This window comes from Maylandia zebra, linkage group LG7, assembly GCF_041146795.1.
Source record: "Maylandia zebra isolate NMK-2024a linkage group LG7, Mzebra_GT3a, whole genome shotgun sequence".
NCBI lineage: Eukaryota > Metazoa > Chordata > Actinopteri > Cichliformes > Cichlidae > Maylandia > Maylandia zebra.
Window position 1 is genome coordinate 59,669,865 of NC_135173.1, and position 23,473 is coordinate 59,693,337.

At 38.6% G+C, this 23,473-nt stretch overlaps 1 protein-coding gene across 1 annotated transcript in view; it reads right to left on the reverse strand.

Annotated features, from left to right (window-relative positions):
• Positions 1-23,473, reverse strand: part of ranbp10 (RAN binding protein 10) — a 43,483-nt gene that overhangs the window by 11,025 nt on the left and 8,985 nt on the right. The window contains exons 2-6 of the mRNA XM_004564610.5: positions 22,133-22,244; positions 15,272-15,324; positions 2,636-2,803; positions 2,490-2,512; positions 93-277 (exon numbers count right to left, since the gene is read on the reverse strand). Of these exons, the coding sequence (XP_004564667.1) occupies positions 93-277; positions 2,490-2,512; positions 2,636-2,803; positions 15,272-15,324; positions 22,133-22,244 (541 nt within the window). The remainder of the gene's footprint in view (positions 1-92; positions 278-2,489; positions 2,513-2,635; positions 2,804-15,271; positions 15,325-22,132; positions 22,245-23,473) is intronic.

Sequence of the window (23,473 nt, forward strand, 5' to 3'; positions counted from 1 at the left end):
TGTCATTTTTATGGCTTTGAGATAAAGTATTATGGTGTGTGTGTGTGTGTGTGTGTGTGTGTGTGTGAGAAGGTGTTGGAGCTGAATCTTACTTCTGTAGGACGGCCTGCCACTCCCCCAGCCGCTCGCCTATGGGAAAGCGAGCGATCATGCCGTGGATCTTGGCCCGCCATTCGCTCATGTAGTCCTCAATGTCGAAGACAAATGGCTGCTGGCCAAAGTTGGCGTCTACGATCTCACCGGGGGTCTGAAGCCCCACAGTGGGGTACAGGTTGGGCTGGTAGAAACGTAAAATAGTAAACAGAACTGATTTGGCACTAAGCCACAATAATATTTACATATTATTTAAAAAAAATGAATACATTACAGCGCTGCATCAAACGCTTCAAAAAACAAAGCCTGAAGGGGAATTTATCATATTTTCCCCTATTTTATAGCATATCTACACTTATACAGTTGTTGGTGATCATACTAACAGTGATGATTTCCAACAATCGGGTCAGAGTACCACCACAAATTTAAAAGGTTTGGGATGCTGTGCAACAAAATTCAATGATTTGCAAATCTCATACACCCATATTTTATTCACAATAGAAAATAGAAAACATATAAAATGTTTAAAGGCAGACGTTTCATTATTTCAAAAAAAAAACAAAAAAAACCTAACTAATTTTGAATTTGATGGCAGCAACATGTTATAAAAAAGTTGGGATGGGACAACAAAGGGTAGTAGTACTTTATTTTTAGTAGTACTAAAAATAAAAAGCTCCAAATAATTTGATTAATTGGCAAGAAGTCAGTAACACGACTGGGTATAAAATGAGCATCAAAACTGTTTGAACAAATTATGGAACATTTTCAGAATAATATTCCTCAATGTAAAATTCCAAAGACTGACAATATATCAAAAAATTGAGGAAATCTGGTGAAATCTTTGTGCGCAAGGGGCAGTGTTGAAACTCTATAGTGGCCTGTCTTTAGTTCAAAAACTGAACACGTTTGGTGAATTGCGTCTTGATGCATTCTCAATTATCCAGGAAAGTAAAGTTGATTCTGTTCATCTGGACGTAGCGTTTTGTGGGAGAAACGTTTCGTCACTCATCCAAGTGACGTCTTCAGTCTCAGCTGACTGCAGGTTTCCTCAATCTTATAAACAGTACATTTGCATAATGACTGAAACCAGCCCACTGAAGGAACAATGCGCTGGGAGGTTGTTTATAAGACTGGGGAAACCTGCAGTCAGCTGAGACTGAAGACGTCACTTGGATGAGTGACGAAACGTTTCTCCCACAAAACGCTACGTCCAGATGAACAGAATCAACTTTTTGGTGACATTTGGTGAATAAAAAAAAATCAACACAGAAGATCCAGCACCCTGAATGCTACATCAGACAAGATTGGGACAATATTCCTCCTCAGTTTTCAGACTGTTGCTAAAAGAAGAAGGGATGCCACGCAGTGGAACATGGCCATGTCAAACTTTTTGAGAGGTGTTGCTACCATCTAATTCAAAATGGTGCATTTTGTCAATTTAAACATTTCACATGTTTTAAGTGTTGTGTTGTGAATAAAATATGGGTTTATATGATTTTCAATTTACTGCATTTCATATTTATTTGCATTTTACACTGCGTCCCATCTGTTTTGGAATTGGGTGTATACCCACCAACTCTGTGATGTGTGATGAGCTGTTCATGGCAGTTAAATTGTGACAGGATAGAAACACTGATGGTGTCTCTCTTAGGCGGAGCTTTAATGCTAACTAGCTGCACACGTCTGTATTTTAGTGGCTGTAAACAATCGAAATAGTTCTTACATGAAACTGCTCAAAACAAAGTCTGTGGACTTTTGATGTAACTTGGTCACAGTTTTTGAAAAGACATATTAATGCAGAGTTCCCCAAATGTATTTTTGTGCATTAAAGACCACAAAGTGCAAATTTGTTTTACAAAATTAAAAACTTGCTAACTGAGTAACCCACACCAAAACGATCTACATGGGTAAAAATACATAAACTTGATTTTGGGTTGTCCCAAAATCAAATGTCATCAAAAGCACTTTTGTTATGGAATACCTCGGGTTCCATAATAGACAAGAGTCACTGGACAAACAGCTGTTTGTTGGTTTTTGCAAAAAACAAAAAAAACAACCCACTAACAGGATATGAAACTAACATCAGCACTCAGATGAAGGCTGCTTGGGTTAGATCCTGTTTGGTTTCTGCATGTACAGCTACTTTGAACTGTGGAGACTGTAGTCTAGTTTAAACCAATCTTTCCTTTTTGAAACATTCCAGTCATATCAGCCACTGGATCCAAAAACACAGAAAGGGTTTCTGACCCCAAATGGCAAAATAAACTGCAATTAGATGGGCAGCTGCACAGTTGATATCACTTACACGAAACAAAAATTATTAAAATTGGGCTTATTAATAAAAGGAAAGTGCTGAAGGGTTATGATGGGAAAACATGGCTATAATGAATACTTACGGGGAGGTCTGTGAAGGCAACACCTAAAGGACAGAAAGACAAACCCAGTTAGAGTTAAGAACGTACACACACATTGGTTCCAGTTGATGCTAAATGACATTCTATCAATTAATTTAAAATAAAAGGATCTTAACATGTACACCAACCTAAACTGATGCCATTTTTGGTGTAAAAGCAAGTGTTGTTAATGAGGTTGACGCAGCAGCCAATTACATCACCCGTGGTGAATGTCGGCCCGTATGGTTGGCCGGTCCCGGAGGAGCAGAAGGAGTGTCCGTCATCTCCATGGTAACCGTATGAGTGCTTGTCCCATCCTAAAATAGGACAAGGATTAGGATTAGTTCTTGCATCTCATACTTGAACCATGTGAAAAACGTGTCAGTAATCAAAACCTCGGTGACAAACACACAGTCTTACTGCTGCACGCATAAATTGGGAGCAGCTCAGTATGAAAAGTATAAGCAGCTGGGGTGAAGTGGCTTGCTTGAGGTCACTGCTAACAGGAAGGAAGACAGTTACTCATTGACTTCAGCAACTCAAATTTTCCCATCTGACTGCCGCTGCCTACAAGGCGGCTCATAAAAACTGACACTTTCTGAGTCTGCAGGCCGTCCTCCCGGATGGCCAGCAGGAGGACTTTGTCTGTGTAAAGAAACTGGTGAGTCACTGCCAACAGGAACAGCAGCACAGGAGGCTGCACCAGAAGACTAAAGGGCACCAGGGGAAGAGAGGAAGATCTCATGATGTACTAATTACATAAACCAATTTCTTGTTCCTGCTGGTAGTGATGCATGTGTATACAACAAAGGTGAGTCACTGGTAGCTTATTAAGGCAAATGAGTAAGAACTTAGCATACAGTGCAATAAATTCTATATTTGTTGATATTTTTCAAGTTTTTACAGATCTGGAATTTCTACAGATAAGCAGAGTGTTAAATTCCAGGCTGATAACGGTGCTTAAACAACAGCCAAAGCTGAAACCGATGTTATCTTTATTTTTAAAGATTTTTTTTTTTATCCTTTGTATCAAGTCAACAAAGTCTGAAAATTTAACACAACAGATATGTATCTGCCTTTGTTATCGGTAAATACAATCTTATACGCTGATATCAGTCAATAAGGCTAATATCAGCCATTACTGATATTTGACCCATGTATCAGTGCATCCCAAGAAATTTCCTAATAACATGCTAAGAAACTTACAAAGAAAAGCCATCTACTTGAGTCCTAGGGATGGGGGAGACAGTCAATACAGCTTGTTGTGGTATGAAAACACAGGCATGACTGATCCCTAATCCCTCTTATACACTCTTGTTTTACCATTGTGAAATAATGTTTCCAGTGAAATAAAATACCAGTTGGTCACATTCCAATTAACTGATTCATTTGGACTTGAGAGCCCTTCGGATTAAGCAATATGTTCTTGTGACACAGCATCAACAGTTATAGCTATGTCCACAAGCTTCAAACTACATTTATAAACATTTAGCATCTTAGGCTTCTGAATTAGAAACCTAACATTTGCTAATTAGTAGTGCATTTACAGTTGAGGCTAATGTAACCACACTAAAAATAATAGTGCCAAATAACAGAATGAAAAAGACAATCCTGAATCAAATATTAAGTACAAGATGGTTTCAACTAAAATTGACTAGCAGTTGCTGACATACATTGTTATGGACCACAAAAAGACACATCTTATGCCTTCTAGGCTCATCGTGGGATCACTTGGGAGGATCCAGTACCCCAGGCATGCAACCAAATGTTTTAGTGTGTCTACAGCTGACCTCATAGACTTCTGTAAGTCTATATTCCACAGTTTTTCGGAATATTCAAGAAGAAACACTAAAAAGTATATGTGAAGGACACTTTACAGAAACCTTTATTAAAAACTATTATTACTATTACACATGTAATAGTTTTTAAATTGCAATTGCAATGGATTTTTCTAGGGAGTCCACTTTTTTGTGTGTCTTTCCACATCATTTATTTCATCAGTAATGTCCAGACAGTTACTCCCACTTTGCTCAAGTCTGCCTCTTCTGTTGCAACCTCAGCTCTTGTGTGTAGCCAAATATAGCACCACAGGGTTCTTGGGTATTTCATAACCTATTATCAATGTTAACGCTACCCATATGTCATCTGTTTATTTTGTAATTGTCAAACATTCACTTTTCTCAAAACAGCCTCCAGCGTGAATATCTACAACTAGTATTAAAGCACCTGTGTTATGACTTGCATCTTTCTAAGACACTCCATTTAGTTCCTGTCTTGCTACAGCTGCCCTGTTCAAAAATACTCTTTCCCATTTGTCTCTAACACACCGTGGATCCCACTTTACCAGCAAAGTTCTTGCAGTTAAAATAACTTAATGCAAGTTTTTCATGATAAAACTACAATTTGAGTCTGATTACAGTCTTAAAATTCTCCTAAAAAAGCAGCTTTTTGCTTAAATCAATCAGACATGTTTTAAGAAATGATGGGTATTCCCTATAGGAAATTGCCCAAGAAAACCTGAAGATTTCATACAGTGGTTTGTTCTACTTCATTCACAACCAGGATAATAGAAAGAGAAGTGGCACAGCCCAGTCCACAATTCAGAATGAAGACGTTGGAGATCAGCACTTCTATTTTGAAAAATAAACATAAAAACAGATGCTTCACAGATGTGGTATGAAGGTAGTAACTACGGTTGTATGACTTTATTTATTAGAAGATTGCTTTGATGAGTTTCCCCTTTTGAGGGAAATTTTTAAGAGTGCAATTGATCCTACCATGGATGATGTTGTCAATGCACATCAGTTATCAGCTGTACTAACTATTCAATAAGAATTATTAGATGATAAACTTGCACTAGTTCAGTGGTTCCCAAACTTTTTTGCGTGGTCCCCCTTTGTTTTACAAGAAAAATGTTCGCCTTCCCCCTCAAACATTTAGTAAACAATTAAGCAAATACAAGTAACCTGCAATAAATTACAGGTAGTAATAAAATAAACTACTAACTCTTTTACGCTACGTCCACACCTACACGGGTATTTTTGAAAACACAGCTGTTTCTGTTACTGTACCTCCATTTAGAAAGGCAGAGGCATCACGGTGTAATTATTTTACCTGCAGTTGTTTTTTTCCCTGTGTAATAATATTCAACATTGCTATCAATACATTTTTCACAAAATGCCTCTCTGTGCAAAATGGGTTCAAAAACATAAACAACTGTGGGATACTGTTTGTCCGTGATTTGAACCAAGGGAACAAATCGTGGCAGGAACGACCTGATGTTATTTGTATCTGCTGTAACTAGAGCTGGGCGATATGAGATTTTTTCATATCACGATATGTTTTTTTCATTTCAGGCGATAACGATATCTATCACGATATAAGCCAAATAACTATATTTGTAAGATTTAAATGTGCCGTTGCTCACAAGTAAAATGTGAAATAATCAGCAGCTTGTTTTTATTTAAATATTTATTTCCCATAATAAGTTCAACAGGGTAGATGTACTTAAGGAACATGAGACTTTTTCAGATAAATAAAGGCAAATATTATAAACTACACAAAAGGCAGCCGCTAAAGCGTTTAAGTTTCAAAATAGAACAAACGAAACAGACTAAATTGTCAATTCCACTTAGAAACAAAATATTAATTCTAAAAATAAATCTTAGTTTGTTTTACAGAAGAACAGACAAAACTGACTAACTTTTGTCAATATCAAATAAACTGAGAACTAAAAGGAAATTCTCAATCTCTCCTTGTTGTATAGCTGAGCTTTTCAAACAGTTTTAACAGTTACTTTAGTCTGACAAAAGCCGAATGACGAATTAGCGCTTCCAGTCAGAGACTGAGGCTACGTACACGCGTACACGGGTATTTTTGAAAACTGAGATTTTCCATTTTCGTTTTAAAAAATAATCCCGTCCACACATAAAGGCAGAAATGAAGGAAAATGCTGCTATGAACATGCCAAAGCAGCAGGTGGCGCTAGATTCCTAACCGTGCAGAAATGTTGGCCAATCAGAAGTCTAGAAGCCTCGGTGGGAAAAAGTAAACAAAGCTGGGGCATAGAAGCAGAACCGAGTCGTATGTGTGGAGGGACAGTAACTGTGTATATGTAAGCATTTAAACACTGCAGAGAGTAGAATTAACAGTAACAGTATTGTAGAAATTCATTTCACCGAAACAATAACGTGGCGCACAGTGTGACGCATGCACCAGTTTATTGTATTTCCAGACTTGCTTTCGGCACAATTTACAGTGCACGCTACACTGTTTTTTGTCAGACTTGAAATAGCCGAAATACCTTCACACTACGGAACTTCTATGGCTCTTCCGTTCGACAATCTCTCCGGCGTTGGAACCATCATCTGTTTTCTCTTCGGTCACGCTCGGTTGATTTTTCTAGTCGGCACACTCATTTCCTCCATTACGCGCTGGCTCCATTACCCGCTGGCTGCTCCCAAACAAACACACGTGCGGCTTGGCACTTGTGCTGTACGTAACAAGTCACGCGACGTGACGCTGCGGCTGTGATTGGTTCGGCTCTGTGCTACTTAATTTGGATTGGCTGACCTTTTTTTTTTTTTTTTTTTTTAAGAGGACAAGAGCGGCGAAGTCTATCGCGATAGTTTAATTTCTCTATCGAGTAAAAGTTATATCACGATACATATCGTTATCGTTCTATCGCCCAGCTCTAGCTGTAACTTTACTGTATAAAGAGCTAACATCTCCAAAATGACAGGAGTAATTAGTCATTACAACAAGTGTGTGTGAACTAAAAATCAAGAATGTGGGATACTGTTTGTCCGTGATGTGCAGAGCCCAGCGCGTGCGCCCCACGAAGGGAAACACAATTCTGCAGGGGAGACCTACCTCGGCACTTGTGCAGGTGAAACCAAAGGGAAGATATGCTTCACCATATTTTCTAGTCTTTGGCTTCGAATGAAGTTGGTTTGGAAACATATTCAACGATGCTTCATCTCCTGCTTTGCGTTTGAGTGGGCGCCTCGTGCTAGCAGTGTCCAAGCGTTTTTGTTTTCCCCTTTTCATACCACGCCCCCCCGCAATGGCTCTGCACCCCCCCTAGGGGGAGGGCCCCACAATTTGGGAAGCTCTGCACTAGTTAACCCAGTGTGCTACCGGACAACTTGCTGAAAATGTGCTTCAGTACATTCCTATTAAAAATGTTCTTGTTTTTATGTTTTACGTGTTGTTTGGAATCATTACACAAGTAAACACCAATAAAATAAAGTGGTACAGTATAACTGACAAAAGTGGGACCAGCAAAGCCAATAATCCAAGGCAATAACAACCCGTATGACCCTTCAAAATAAAGGTATAAGCTTTACACACAGCTTGGCACAGTATGGAGTGCTACAGACTGCAAGATGCAACCACCATAAAGTACAGTTTAACCTAAATAATTCTATACCGCTCTTTGAGAGGATGTAAAACGACCATATAGGATGACATGTCTGTATTATCCTGCCTGTCTAAGACAAATAAAATGATACTAGTATCGATCTGTTATTAATTCCTGTATCTCTTCCAAAGCTAAAATGCAGTCTCATACTGTCTGAGTGAGAAAGTTACATAGATCTTCGCCTCTTTGCCCGAGTGAATTCATATCAGCTGTCTGGTTAATTGCACAGATTTGATCTAAAGTTATATGGAAGTATTCTTCTATAGCACAAGGGAAATCGGTAAACTTCACAAAATCAGACCTTGACTTTAACTCAATGAAACCTTAAGTTTTGCATGAATGGCTCACCGTGAACTGAGCACCCTGAAAGTGACCTGAACTGGACTGTGTTCAGCTTCAGCTCTGTTGTGTTTCTCCTCACTTGCAGCTTACATGTTGTTGCCAAAAAGCAAAGCAGGGTTAGGAAAAGTAGGTCATGGGTGAGCCGAGATATTAGATGCGTACTTGTATGTGCACATGTGTATCTGTGAGCATGTCATAAAGTACTAGGCTCAGCTGGACATGCATCTTTGTATCTGTATCCTGTGCATTGGGGCATTTCTTTCAACTTACACAACACATATTGTCCTCTGTCCCTCCATGTGTTTTTTGTGCATAAGTGTATATACACGTGTGTGTGTGTGTGTGTGTGTGTGTGTGTGTGTGTGTGTGTGTGTGTGTGTGTGTGCGCGCGCGCGCGCGCGGTGAGGTATTAGATTAATCTGCTGACAGGGATATTGCCTCTAAAGCCAGGCTCGCTGCTCCAACATGCTAATGAAATGGGCAGGCCTCCACAGCAGGATCAGGCACAGAGGTCAGCAGTGGAGAACATTGTACTATCACAGGACGCACAAACACATACACAAGGACAGTACTTTATTACATTTTTGATGTATAACCATAAAAAAAAGGGATGCTGTGTAAGATGTAAATAAAAAGAATGCAGTAAATTGCAGATCTCATAAACCTATAACACATCTGAAAAATTAAACAGAGATCTGTTATTATTTCATGAAAAAATTAGGTTGTTTTGAAAATGACGGCAGCAACATGAATGCCATGTTTTCTGATTAAATAGAAAAATGACCATCCAACTTGTTACCAGCACTAAGGTCAAAACTTATATCTGACTGTGACGAAATGCATTACTGACTATGGAATTGGCAGCTTGCACATGTGGAAAGACATTAATGCTGAAAGATATATACAGGTTTTAAAGAAACATGCGCTCCCATCTAAAAATGTGTCTTTTTTAGGAAAGGTATTTCATAATTCAGCAAGACCATGCTAAGCCACATACTGGATTCATAGTAGAAGAGTCCAGGTGAAAAATTGGCTTGTTTATAGTCCATATCTTCAGTCTAGAGCTGGGCGATATGAGATTTTTTCATATCACGATATGTTTTTTTCATTTCAGGCGATAACGATATCTATCACGATATAAGCCAAATAACTATATTTGTAAGATTTAAATGTGCCGTTGCTCACAAGTAAAATGTGAAATAATCAGCAGCTTGTTTTTATTTAAATATTTATTTCCCATAATAAGTTCAACAGGGTAGATGTACTTAAGGAACATGAGACTTTTTCAGATAAATAAAGGCAAATATTGCAAACTACACAAAAGGCAGCCGCTAAAGCGTTTAAGTTTCAAAATAGAACAAACGAAACAGACTAAACTGTCAATTCCACTTAGAAACAAAATATTAATTCTAAAAATAAATCTTAGTTTGTTTTACAGAAGAACAGACAAAACTGACTAACTTTTGTCAATATCAAATAAACTGAGAACTAAAAGGAAATTCTCAATCTCTCCTTGTTGTATAGCTGAGCTTTTCAAACAGTTTTAACAGTTACTTTAGTCTGACAAAAGCCGAATGACGAATTAGCGCTTCCAGTCAGAGACTGAGGCTACGTCCACACGTACACGGGTATTTTTGAAAACGGAGATTTTCCGTTTTCGTTTTAAAAAATAATCCCGTCCACACTTAAAGGGAGAAATGAAGGAAAACGCTGCTATGAACATGCCAAAGCAGCAGGTGGCGCTAGATTCCTAACCGTACCAAAATGTTGGCCAATCAGAAGTCTAGAAGCCTCGGTGGGAAAAAGTAAACAAAGCTGGGGCATAGAAGCAGAACCGAGTCGTAAGTGTGGAGGGACAGTAACTGTGTGTATATGTAAGCATTTAAACACTGCAGAGAGTAGAATTAACAGTATTGTAGAAATTCATTTCACCGAAACAATAACGTGGCGCACAGTGTGACGCATGCACCAGTTTATTGTATTTCCAGACTTGCTTTCGGCACAATTTACAGTGCACGCTACTCTGTTTTTTGTCAGACTTGAAATAGCCGAAATACCTTCACACTACGGAGCTTCTCTGGCTCTTCCGTTCGACAATCTCTCCGGCATTGGAACCATCATCTGTTTTCTCTTCGGTCACGCTCGGTTGATTTTTCTAGTCGGCACACTCATTTCCTCCATTATGCGCTGGCTCCATTACACGCTGGCTGCTTCCCAAACAAACACACGTGCGGCTTGGCACTTGTGCTGTATGTAACAAGTCACGCGACGTGACGCTGCGGCTGTGATTGGTTCGGCTCTGCGCTACTTAATTTGGATTGGCTGACCTTTTTTTTTTTTTTTTTTTTTTTTTTGAGGACAAGAGCGGCGAGGTCTATCGCAATAGCTTAATTTCTCTATCGAGTAAAAGTTATATCGCGATACATATCGTTATCGTTCTATCGCCCAGCTCTACTTCAGTCCAGCAGCTGATCCTCAGTTAATGTGTACGGACTGTTGTTAAAAGGAGAGGGGATGCTACCCAGTGGAAAACAAAGCCCCGTCCTAAGTTTTTAAGGATGTGTTGGTATCATTAAACATTTGATATAATTTTTTTAACACGCAAGTTTAATCTTCTATCATGCATATTACTGTATTCTGTGTTTATTAACATTTTACACAGTGCCCCAGTTTTTTTACTTACTCGAGTAAAATCTGAACTCACCTTTCACAAAATTTATTTCAAATCCAATAATTTTATAAAAATTTATATTTTACATCAAAACAGGAAAATAATATGATTTATGTGTAGTTCCAGATCCCATAAAAAATGAACATCCACAGTTGTGATGTAAAGAAAACCACAGAACCACATGACCCAAGGTAGCTCCTGCCGGCAGTGAGGACACAAGTAATACCTACACAACACTGGTTTTACTTTCATTTCTGAGCAGTTAAGAATTTTTTTAAAAAAAAAAAAAGAAGAAACCAATTGACAAACATATATTTATTAACTTTCTTGGGCTTTTCCTCTGGCCCTGGTTAAAATTTCTCTCCTCTGAAAATAGAAAATCCCTAACTTAGAATATTTGCAGTTCTATAAAGATGCATCTTCAAAGATCTGAAACTTTACAAGCATGAAATACTCGCTCTTTTAACAGACTTTTCAGAGATGCTTGAATCTTCAGTTTCAGCTTTGAACTCTGGTACATCTGACAGGTTTTCTTTTTTTAAGATATTTTTTTTAGCACTTTGCCTTTCATTAAAGAGATCCAGCAGAGACAGACTAGAAAAGTGTTTTTTGTAAAGCAGACAGGGCAAAGTCATGCAGCAAAGGTTGAGCAGAGAGTCAGTTGCTGAGAGCATTTTTTAGAAAGTGGTGTGTGCCCTAGACAATCAACCATCAGGTCACCCCATCAGACAGAGTTTTAACAGGATAAATGAAACCAGGAAAGTGTGCTATTCAGCATAGCAATTTCAAGACCATAGCTTTCAAAACTTAGTTTTGAATCTTATGATTTATGATGGTAATTCCACCTCACAGGGAACTTATATAACACTTCAGCGCTTTAACTCAAGAAGAATTTCTGAGTGCAAGATTTTCAATTTCGCAGGTCTGATTCGGGTGTTTTTTGCCATTACTAGCAAAAACTAGAAAAGTTAAATACAACAACCTTGCTTAAGGATGTCATATTCAGTATTTGACAAATAAGTGTTAATTTAGCAGTTTGATCATTTTGGATGCTGCAGTTCGTGGGCTCAGTTCTATTGCATTATAATAACCGGAATGTCTAATATTATCTCCATTCAAAATTAAAATAACAGAAACACATCTTTGCACAAAGACACCTTCACAATCACCATACATATACTCACAGCACATATAGAACATTATACACTTCACCAGCACACACACAACATGTGCAGCATGCTGTGAAAGTGTGCACAGATGCACAGATGAGTGGGAACAAACATAAACACTGAGAGATGCAATCAGCGAAGCCCAGGACACACAGAGATAAATCTCCACAGTTTGGGACAAACACACACTGGCACACAAATACGCCGAGTTAGTCCGAGTTAAGGCAATCATCAGTAATCTGTGTACCAGGGCTACACACCATCTGTAGTAAAATCCTAGTTACAAAAGATACTTTCATAACTGATCTGTAACCAGTTGTGAAAAAAGCATCCATCCATGCAACGCTTTTCCACATTGTTCCGGGCCTTTGTGTGACGTCTAACACATGCGAATCAAGAAGAGAGGAGAATGAGGGATCTTTGTGTATGTGTGCATCTAGACTCTGCTGAACTGGCTGCCACCAGCCTCCACAGCATTCCACAAACCTCAGCCACCGCACAGATCTTAACCATTCAATAAGCAAATAGCCCCACACGGGCCCTGAAAACCACAGGATATGATTGGTGGAAGCACATACATGTTCTCACTGGTTGGGGAGAGGGAAGGGGCTTAAGTGAGGTTATCGGCAGCTAAGTGGCCACTATGTTTCCCCGTGTCACCCGAGGTTGCTGGACCATTAACACACGTCCAGATAAAACAAAACAATACAAAATAATCAGTGGAAAAGTGGAGGACAAGGAATAAAACTGATATGTTGACCTCCCATATGAATGCATTGCCTACTGTCTATGTACAGCATTTAGACAATAAAATGTTTATGTGTTAGCAGACAAAGGCTTGTTTCTTATCAAATCTTTATAGCAGCACCTTTGTTCTCGGAATTATAGAAGTGACCGCTGTCTGAGCTGTTCACACAAGTAAACAAAGTTAGCAGAAGTGTAAGACAACTGATTTGTTGAGTAGGAGATTTTTATAAACAACTGATTTCATTAAAGCTGCAAGTGTAATTCTCCACAACTTTATTCATCTTTATTGTAGGAATCGAATTCTTCTCGATAGAAATAAATACTAAGCTAGGTGAAAACTGGTGGAAAATTCAGTGAGTAATGATGATTTTCATTGTGGGCTGACCAGAAATGTACATTACGTGACATGTCATCACCGTAACAATATAACCACTGCACTGAAGTCACAGACAGAATAGGCTCCAGTCACACAGGCCTAGAGACCAGTTTATGAGCTCAGCATTCAAAGTAGAGAAAAATGTGTATTCACTAACTGGTTGGCAAGTGGCTACTGGAAGTTGCTGGCTATCAATCAATGAAAGCCTTCTTGTGGTTGGGGTAACCATTCACTTTCAAAGTAAAAGCTGTACATTTTGGAATGTGTTGGTTGCAGTGGTAAGGCACAACTTTTACTCTGAAGGTAAGCATTCTCTGTTTCTGGTTTGCATTGCACTTTTTAAACTTCCACTGCGGCTTGGCAGGTAGTTGGCCAGACAAGTCGGCATGTTCCATGCAAACTATGGCCATCTACCTATCTTCTGTGTCGAAAAAGTGAAGCCAACATGCAAATGCTTTAAACCTGCATTCTTCTGAGTAACCAGCGGGGGGGATTTCTGTGTTTGCCATGAGTACAATGGTACTGTCTATGCTTGAAGAACTAGATTTAACTGAGAGGTAACTGAGCTAAACCAAATGCAAGATGGGTACAATTGTTTTTTTTAATGTTTTTAAAAAGGGTCCAATCACTGCAGTTTCTTTATTATCTGAAAGCCCCATAATACATGATGTAAGGTGAAACTGCCTATGAGGACACCCTTAGATTGACACAAAACCCAGTCATTGAAATCTTTGCATATAGTAGTAATTTCACTGGGTGTTGGCTAAGGCTCTGGACCAAAAATAAACTCTACATAAAATACAAACCGAGCAATCTGTCATTACAAAGTAATAGGTGGATCACCACGAGGGTGCAATAAGTCCACGTCATCTGTCACTGATCTGTATGACAGCTCAGTAACATGTCCTGACATGTTACTGATCTGTATGACAGCTCATTAACATGTCCTGACATGTTCTCTACTGCAGCCGTCAGACAAACTGCATCTAATTACGGCAGAAACCCTGAGCATCATCATCTCCACCTGTTTTCATTCCTGCATCTCAGAAATGTTGGTACTTTTCCAGCTTCTGATTTATCCTCAAAAATCAATTTCTTCTTCATCCCTTTCATCCACCTTTAGTATATTCCCTCCACACATGCATCCACATTATCTCCACTGCTACTTTAACTCTAAAAATATCTCAATTTCCTAATAATGAACTCTTTACCAGGGTTTGCAATATACATGAGAAAATAGAAACAAGGCTAAAGTAAACAGTGTTAGTCTTTGATTGTAATCTAAGCCTGTAAGGGCTGTGGGTTAAGGCTGTTCGCCAGTAAGTAATTAGAAAGGTTCAAGGTTTTGGAAAGCCCCTCTGTAGCTGCTTCATTGTATTGAGTGTACTGTGCTGTGTGTAATCAAAATGGAACAAAAAAAAAAAAAAAGAGTGACGCAGGATGTTCATCTTCCCAGCCAGCCAAAGCACCCGTCCACTCTGACTGCTAAGTGGCAGAAATGCTGGCATCAGATCAGCAAGCCAATGTTGTTGGTGAACAATGGCATGATGACGCTCTTGCCATACCATGAGTTGTTGAATAAACTAGGGAATCCCTATTTTGCTAACTACTTCTAACACAGACGCCAAATTGTAGGCCTACCATCTTTTCATTAGATATTCTGACAGCTATACGCCCACTATAACATTCATCCATCCATTTTCCTAACTGGTTATGCATCTTAGCTGGGACACATCCCAGCCGTCTCAAGGTGAAAAGCAGAGTACACTCTGGACAGGTTGTTGGTCCATCGCTAAAGTAAAGAGACAGACAGCCACACACACACCACTACATCTTCTGCCAATTTAGACTCATCAATCAATCAACCTAACATTCATGCCTTTGAAATAAAGACAATTTCAGAGCAGGATATTCAAACCTTGCATCTTCTTGCTAGCCACTGCACCACTGTGCTACCTTGACTATAATATATTCATCAATATATCTAAAAAAAAAAAGGTCTCTCTTTTCAGCCTCCTACTGGTTATAATACAATGACATTATTCAAGTTGTACTCACCAGGCAGTCTGTTCATGTTGACTCCCTGAGCAGACAGGCCAATGCCCATGTATCTGCACATAACAAGAGACAAAAAAAATTAGATTTACATGTCATTACTGAGCGTCCAGCACATTTAAACACTCGGATCAGCTTCTTCTCACATCTTTAATCCAGCTAGCTTTGCAAATTCTGAGCTGATGCTCATATATTCATGGGGGTTGGCAGGAGTAGAGTGTCTTCAGATTCTTCTGACTAGTCATTGTGATTTACTGAGTCCATGAGCTGAAACATCCAAAGTGGCAAACAAGGATAAGCAGTTGGTCTGCATCATTTTCATGTAGACCGGCTTAAAAGGACAGCAAAAAATCTTTTTACTCATTTGAACAAGTCAGCATTATTGCCACTTGAATGCATTTGGCATATTACAAAGTAGTAATAACATAAACATCAGTAATAAATGGCTGCTTTGGGCCACGTGGTTGGTCTTATTCAAATGTTCCATGCTTTTCAAATAAGTTACATTTACAAAGTAAGAGGAGTAAAAGACACATCAGTCAAGTCTACAAAAACTCAGGGCTGTGTGAACACAGCTAGACATGCTAGCATCTCTGTGATGCTGGACTTTGTCATAGCAAGCTTTTGTGCTCAACAATAATAGCAGGTAAACTTAAAATGCACCTGATGCTGGCACAATATAAAAAATTAAAAGATCACCAAAGTTATTAAGCTCTCACTTATGTCTGCATTGATCTGACTTATCTAGCGTTGGAATAAATAATGAAAAAGACTAAAGGAATACATCAGCGGGTTTCATCTTCAAAAGATGAGAACAAAAATATCTGCACAGAACTTTGACACTCCATCCAACAGATGCAGAAATATTTCATCACCAAAGCTATGAACAAAAAGACTGATGCACTCTCTCTCTCTCTCTCTCTCACACAGACACACACACACACACACACACACACACACACACACACACACACACACACACACACACACACACACACAGCCGCTAGGGCTAACATGCAAATCTATTAATATGACTCACACAGTAATGAAATAATAATGAAAAAGAAATACGTAGACATAAATTTTAATCAAATTTGCAGCAGCACAGCGGCCTACAACAAATAAAACATCTGAAGAGAGAAATCCAAATAAAAACAAGATTATTCTTAGTCAGTGCTCTACAATCATTTTTCAGTCAAATTAAACCAGTTGAGTGTCCATGTTAATTAATCCTCTCTCTGCTTTCTAGATTAATGTGGCCAATCTGCACAAAGTCAGCAGCACTTTTTTTTTAAACCAAAAAAGCTTTTTCCAAAGAGAGTTTAATAATTCCACTAGGATATGGCTAAGGAAGGTTCTGTAATAACCAGTGATGATGAAACCAGTGACTAAGCCATTGAAGCAACTCAAATAACACAAAGTAGTCTTTTACGGTGGCTCTATTTATACTTATTTTACCAATGCTTTTTCCTTTACCTCTGACAGATATTCTTCACTTCTTTCATTTAATTATTAGTGTTCAATTTTATGTTCATGCAAAATAGGTTAGCCTTAAGTTTCTGCAGTGGTATAGCTTGCCACTCTAGGCATGGTACCAACGGTTCACTGCAATATTCATGCTATAAAATATGCGCAATATTATTTTTTTTAATTAAATGACCCACAACAACTTTTAATGATATTTATGATAATAAATTTTTTTTGAGTATACATAGACTACCAGTCAAATATATGAAAAAAAATGATAATAAATGTGTTATATTTTAGATTTCTGGCAGTAGCCACCCTTTGCTTTGTTGACTGCACTGCAAACCCATGGCCTTTTCTCAATGAGCTTCATGATGCAGTTATGCCTGAAATGGTTTCACTTCACAGGTGTGCCTTGACAAGGTTTCTTTGTGGAATTTCATAATAATGGGCTTGGGACCATCAGTTGTGTTGTGCAGAAGTCAGGGTTGTCAGCTATGTACCAACCTATCTGACAACTGTTACAATACATTTTATGGCAACAACCAATCAGCTAAGTAAAGGACAGGTGCCAGTTCAGCTCACAGGGATGAGCGGTGCTGCATGGCGGAAAGCATCTGGCCCGGGTTCGAGTCCGACCCGCGGCCCTTTACCACAGGTCTTCCCCTTTCTCTCTCTCCCTCTGCTTTCCCATCACTCTTCACTGTTCTGTACAATAAAGCTGAAAAAGGCCAAAAATAAGGTATTTAAAAAAACAGAAACCACAGGCCATTATTACTTTAAGAACTGAAGGTCTGTCAGTTTGGAAAATTGCTAAAAAACAAACGTGTGCCCAAGTGCAGTCACAAAAACCAAAAAGCGCTACGACGAAATTGGCTCACATGAGGACCATCCCAGGAAAGGAAGACCAAGAGTCACCTCTGCTGCTGAGGATAAATTCATCAGAGTCACCAGCCTCAGAAATCGCAAGTTAACAACACCTTAGATTAGAGCCCAGATAATTTCCACACAGAGTTCGAGTAGCAGACTCATCTCTACATCAACTGTTCAGAGGAGACTGTACAAATCAGATCTTTGTGCTCTGATAGTTTGGGATGAGATGGAGTGAAGGCAAAGGGGTCAATAAATACTCAGCATCTCTGGGAACTCCTTCAAGACTGTTGGAAAACCATTTCAGCTGACTACCTTATGAAGCTCATCAACAAAATGCCAAGAGTGTGCAAAACAGCAATCAAAGCAAAGGATCGCTACTTAGAAGACTCTACAATATCAAACATGCTTTGAGTTATTTCACATTGAGTTGTTGTTGTTTTTTTGTTTACTACATTATAATCTACAATGTAAATAGTACAATGTAAATAGTAGAGCTGGGCGATATATCGAGTTTTTAAAACATATCGATATAATTTTATACGAGATATAAGATGTGACAATATCCTTTATATCGATATAGTCTATGTTACGTTATAATTATAGTTGTGGAGCCGCAAGTTTGCCTGTCTTTCGTCCACTTTTGTCTCTACGCAACGTTACTCTGCCTCGCCTTCACTGAAGACAACTCCCCCTCCTCCCCCATCACTTCACGTGCAGGCAGCGACAAGATGGACATGGCAAATCTCCGTTAACGAGTTACTGCGCATCGCCCTATGCGTGGGGCTGGACGGCGTCAACGTGCTAACGAGCTAACCGCGCTAACCCTAAAATCCTTTCATTCTCTCAAAAGTTGATAGCGCGCCTTATGTATGAATTCTGGTTGTGCTTGATGGCCGCGAACCGATTTTATGTGGTACACGGCGCTCAGCAATCTGTCAAAAATGTTTGAGTACGACTTTGGTAAGCTACGGAGCTGCACCGCTTGATAGATTGTCGGCGCATTACGGCTACCGAGGAGCTTCGCGGAGTGATACGTACTGTGCTTCAACGTAATATTACCGTATTGTGTGTGTATAAGGACCATAAATGGCACCTGTAAGAGACGTGGTTATGAAGTGGATTTCAAACTCCAGGCTATCAGTCACACAGTAAAACTCGGGAACAGAGCAGCTGTGAAATCTGTCTGTCTTTGTTATTACGCTCAGCGTCTTTTAGTTTACATTTTGACTGCACAATTGTGAGCTCTTTGTTTAGCACAAAAACAAAATTGTTTTCTTTTATTTATGGAGCATTATTATTTAATAAATGCTCATAATTTAATTTTGAGTAATTTTTCATGTACATCTGTGCTGTATGTTAATAAAAGTGCCTGTGTGACATCTGGGACACAGCTTTGACTAAGAACTCTTTTTGTTCTTACTTTATGGCTTAAAAAAAAAAATAGAGATATATATCTTATATCGCCATCCAGCTAAAAAATATCGAGATATGAATTTTGGGTCATATCGCCCAGCCCTAGTAAATAGTCATAAAAATAAAGAAAAAACATGAAATGCAACAGGCTAAAGAGTCACTGTAACACCAAATTCTCTGACTTTTCATGGTGAATTGCAAAACAAACCACGGAACTCTCTCAGAATATTTTCATTATGTCATTCAATTGGCTAACTGCTACACTAGAGCATTTCAGTAAAAGTGATTTAATTCATCTACATCTACGGCAGTGAATAAAAAGTTGGAATTCTATTTAGTTTCAGTGTAAGCAGCTTGAAGCAACCCAAAGCTACAGATCCACAGCTTAGTTCTGCTACACATGACGCCACCTCATTCAAACTGACGGATTAAAGAGCATTGAAGTCCATGTGATTTCTGCTTAAACCAGTTTAGATTGATTTAAAAAGTTGTAAACAAAAACTTTGATCCAGTTGATGAGTCAAATCATCGACTTATAGGCTGCAGCCCAACAAAACTGTAGAGATACACCAATCAACTGCCCAGGGACTGGAATTGGCTCATATCAGTGATCAGGAGGTGACCCTCTGATTTCTCAAGACAAATAGTCATGCACACTTACAGCCACATGCTAACATATTGTTAGCATGAAGGCTCTTTACTGTCAATGAAGACACAAAATCTGCCAAAGTAGAGTCCCTAGGGTACCAGTGTGGAAAACAACAACAACAAAACAAGCTAAAGCTATCCACATCTTAGCAGTCAAAGGGTCAAGGTACTAAAATTATTAAAGTGAGTGAAAAAGGTAAAAGAGCCAGTATCCTGTTATCTGGTAAAATAAGCAGCAACTCATTTTCAGTTAATTATCTGATCCCCTTTCCAGTGTTAGAGCACTTTATATTTCAAAGTTGCCTCAGTGAGAGAAGATAATGTAACTTATTACACTTACTGCATGGAAAGTTCAATAATTTCTTTTATTCTGGAAATCGCATTGAAGAAAAGTTTGTATATGCTGTCAGTTCTCACAAAGAAAACTAGAATCATAAAAATGAGTATTTTCAGATTACACTAATACGAATCTGGACTTGGAGAAGAAAATTACAATCAAGATATCTCTACGAAATTTTAATGAATTCAAATTCTTGAATTTATGGCTTTTTCTCAGTACTGTCTGAGACCCGAGATGTGAGCTTATTTTTAAGTTTCAAAACGACTTATTAGCTTATGGGTGTAACTTGAAATGTATACACAGAGTACATGTTATTCCCGTGGCATTCCACGACACATCATGCAGCTTCTAGCTGCCTAAAAATGAAAGCCATACAAACATATTTTGCATCACTTCTTTTGTATGTCTAGCTGTTTAACTGGAAATAGGGAATGTTTACTGTGCAATTTGAATTTTTTAAATGGAGAGGTATTTCAGCTCCAATCAAGTCACAAAAGAGAATCTGAAAGCCAGACATTTAACCACATGGCAAAATAATTGCAGAGACTAACCTAACACTTACTCATCAGCAACCTCAGCAATCACTGAATTAGCTGAAAGGCAATGACTCTCTTTTGTGCGGTATGGCCTCATTTGACAATAAAGATCTTTGCATATTCATTTACATATGGAGTTCATCTTTGACTGTTTTATAATGTAGAAGTAAATTTGCCATTCAGGTCCTTCCAAAGAGTCCTGTAATAACAGAACTAAACTGGAGGAACTTTCTTGCTGTTAAATTCCATGTGGCAACTTTTTCAGCAACAGTGCACAACGTTACCTATTCTAGCTGCCAAAATGAAGCAAACAATTCCAGACCCAGTTTATCTAGGAGGATACGCTTGGTGAAATAGACTTCTCTTAGTACTTTTAAAAAAAATGTATCAATTTGAAACTGTGTGTGTGTGTGTTCCTGTCTAGCTATCTTTGTGAGGACCGAAATCTGCATTCTACTATACTTGTGAGAACCAACAGTCACTTGTGAGGACACACTCACCGGTCCTCACAAGTTTGAAGGCCTTTTTGAGGCTCAAAATGTGGTTTTAGTGTCAGGGTTACAATTAGGTTATGGTTAGGGTAAGGGTTAGGCATTCATTTTTAATGGTTAGGGTAAGGTGCTAGGGAAACCATTATGTCAATGAAGGTCCTCACTAAGATAGCTGAACAGGCTTGTGTGTGTGTGTGTGTGTGTGTGTGTGTGTGTGTGTGTGTGTGTGTGCGTTCTGATTAAATAATCAATTCCCACAGGGCCATGATGAAGAGGCAGTCTGGGCTCAAAACGTTCCATATTTCCTAATTCTGGAAATGACACCCAATTATTGTAATTCTAGGGCAACTAAGAAGAATATCTTGACTATAAGCATACAGATCTACAATTTTCAGGTGTAGTCCCTCACATTAGATGACAGTGATGATTACTAAAACTGTACTTTTAAGGCTGGCTACCATTTTCACTGGTACAGCAGATGAACAAAAACACCCCAAAATTTTCCACTGATGTAACTCTCTCTGTCGTGACAAAGGATTTGGACAGTAATACGATAATTGATATAAAGACTGCTGTTTTGATACAGACTCAAGGTGGAAAAAACTTTGCACAACCAAGTTAACAGGTGTAAATGCAAAAAACTGACAAAAAGGAACAAAGACATTGTTACCGACAAATTTTGCACCAGTGCTACAAATGATTGTCATAAAAAATACTATTTTTATAACCATCAAATTAAATGTTTAAATGTTAATTAAAAATCGAATTCATGTAATTTATTTCAAGTTATTAAAGTTGGCTATTTTTTTCTTTAAAATGAAACAATAAGAGGCAGGGTTTTACATATACACACATATATAAAACCCTACTCCTCTGATAATATCCTCAGAAAACAGCCAGTGCAGTGACTCATGGACCTAAGCTTCAAAGTCAGAATATAATAAAAACTAACAGGAAATACACAAAGTTACTGCAATTTTATTTTTGCGTGGGCACACTGAACATGTTATGAATGACCCGAGGGGGGGCGCTAAGTCAGGTTACCATGGTAACATAGGGCACCAACTCTAAGGTTTTAAAAGTTGCATCTGCTTACCCATCTCGACCTTTGCTGACAATCTTGACTTCAAAGTAGTAGATCCCACAGGCAGCAGGGATTGGGTGTGTGGCTCGCACTGATGCTGCATCTTTGTGGTTCTTTCCATGACCTGATAAAAGAGAAATACAAGGTGTACATGAAGAACATGGTAGCCTAATACAAAAGGACTTTAAAAACAAAGAAACACTGGGCTTGCATTTGACTCCTGATTGTCTACCAAAGTCTCATGATATGGCACTGACCTGGATTCTTAGTATTTACATAGTTTAATTAGTCATAAATTTGCTATCTGGTCAAAAGAAAAAAAAAAAACACATAAAAAGTAGAACCTGACATTTAGAGACAAACACACTGACAAATAAACTTAACTTAGACTAGATGTTAAACTTAACATATAGTCTAGTAACTAGTAGTGCAAATGACGTTTTCAAATGTAGATAAATAACTAGGTAGAAGTGTACAAAAGGCCACCCCCAAACACCAGGTATCCATGGACATTGCCCATGGACTAAATTGCCTTTAAAAAGACACTGGTTTACATCTACATTTGGTTGAAACGTGGCCTGTTAAAAGTTGACCAAATTATGTTTATTTTTGTGACCAAATCAGTAGATTGTCCGAGGCACTGTGGAAGTAGAGCGCCCTTTATAACTTTTAAACCTTTTAAAGGATTTAGATGTAAAAGGATGTCTTTTTGTAAATGTCTTTTGAACAGCCTCAGAAGCTGACTTTTCACCTTCAACTTTTTAACCTAATCTCAGCATTCTTCAGACATCAAAGCTTTCTTCAATGTCTTTTCAACGTCTTTTTATTAAGGGGTTTTTTTCTGTGGAAGGAGGACTGGATAATGCATAGGCACATCTCTATAAATATGACAAAAAAAAAAAGAATGTGTATGCGCATATCTGCCTTAGTGTATACACACAGTTTTGGTTGGTAATATAAACAGAGCTTTCTGCATCTGGCCCCAGGTCTTTTGCAATAATGTGCTCTGAACAGACAAAAGATAGAGTGGTGTGGCCAGAGTAACGGCAGACATGTTTGATGAAGACCAAAGGCAGCTTTTCAGAAGAAGCTCATCTAATCTGAATATGGCAACAGAAACAGCTGTAGGTTTGATAACTAACCTAACTGCCATCAGTTTTCTTATTTATTCCCCCTACATTTCCACAAGGCTGTGTTGGGCTTGCACCACAAGGCTGAGTGATCAGTGAGGCTCAGATTAGGCTCAGATACGCGTGGATTTCTCAAATAACATTCATCTTTTTGTTAAGGTGACTTTTCTATGAATAGGTTATACAGGACATTGATTTAACACAGTCTGGTAAAGATGTAGAC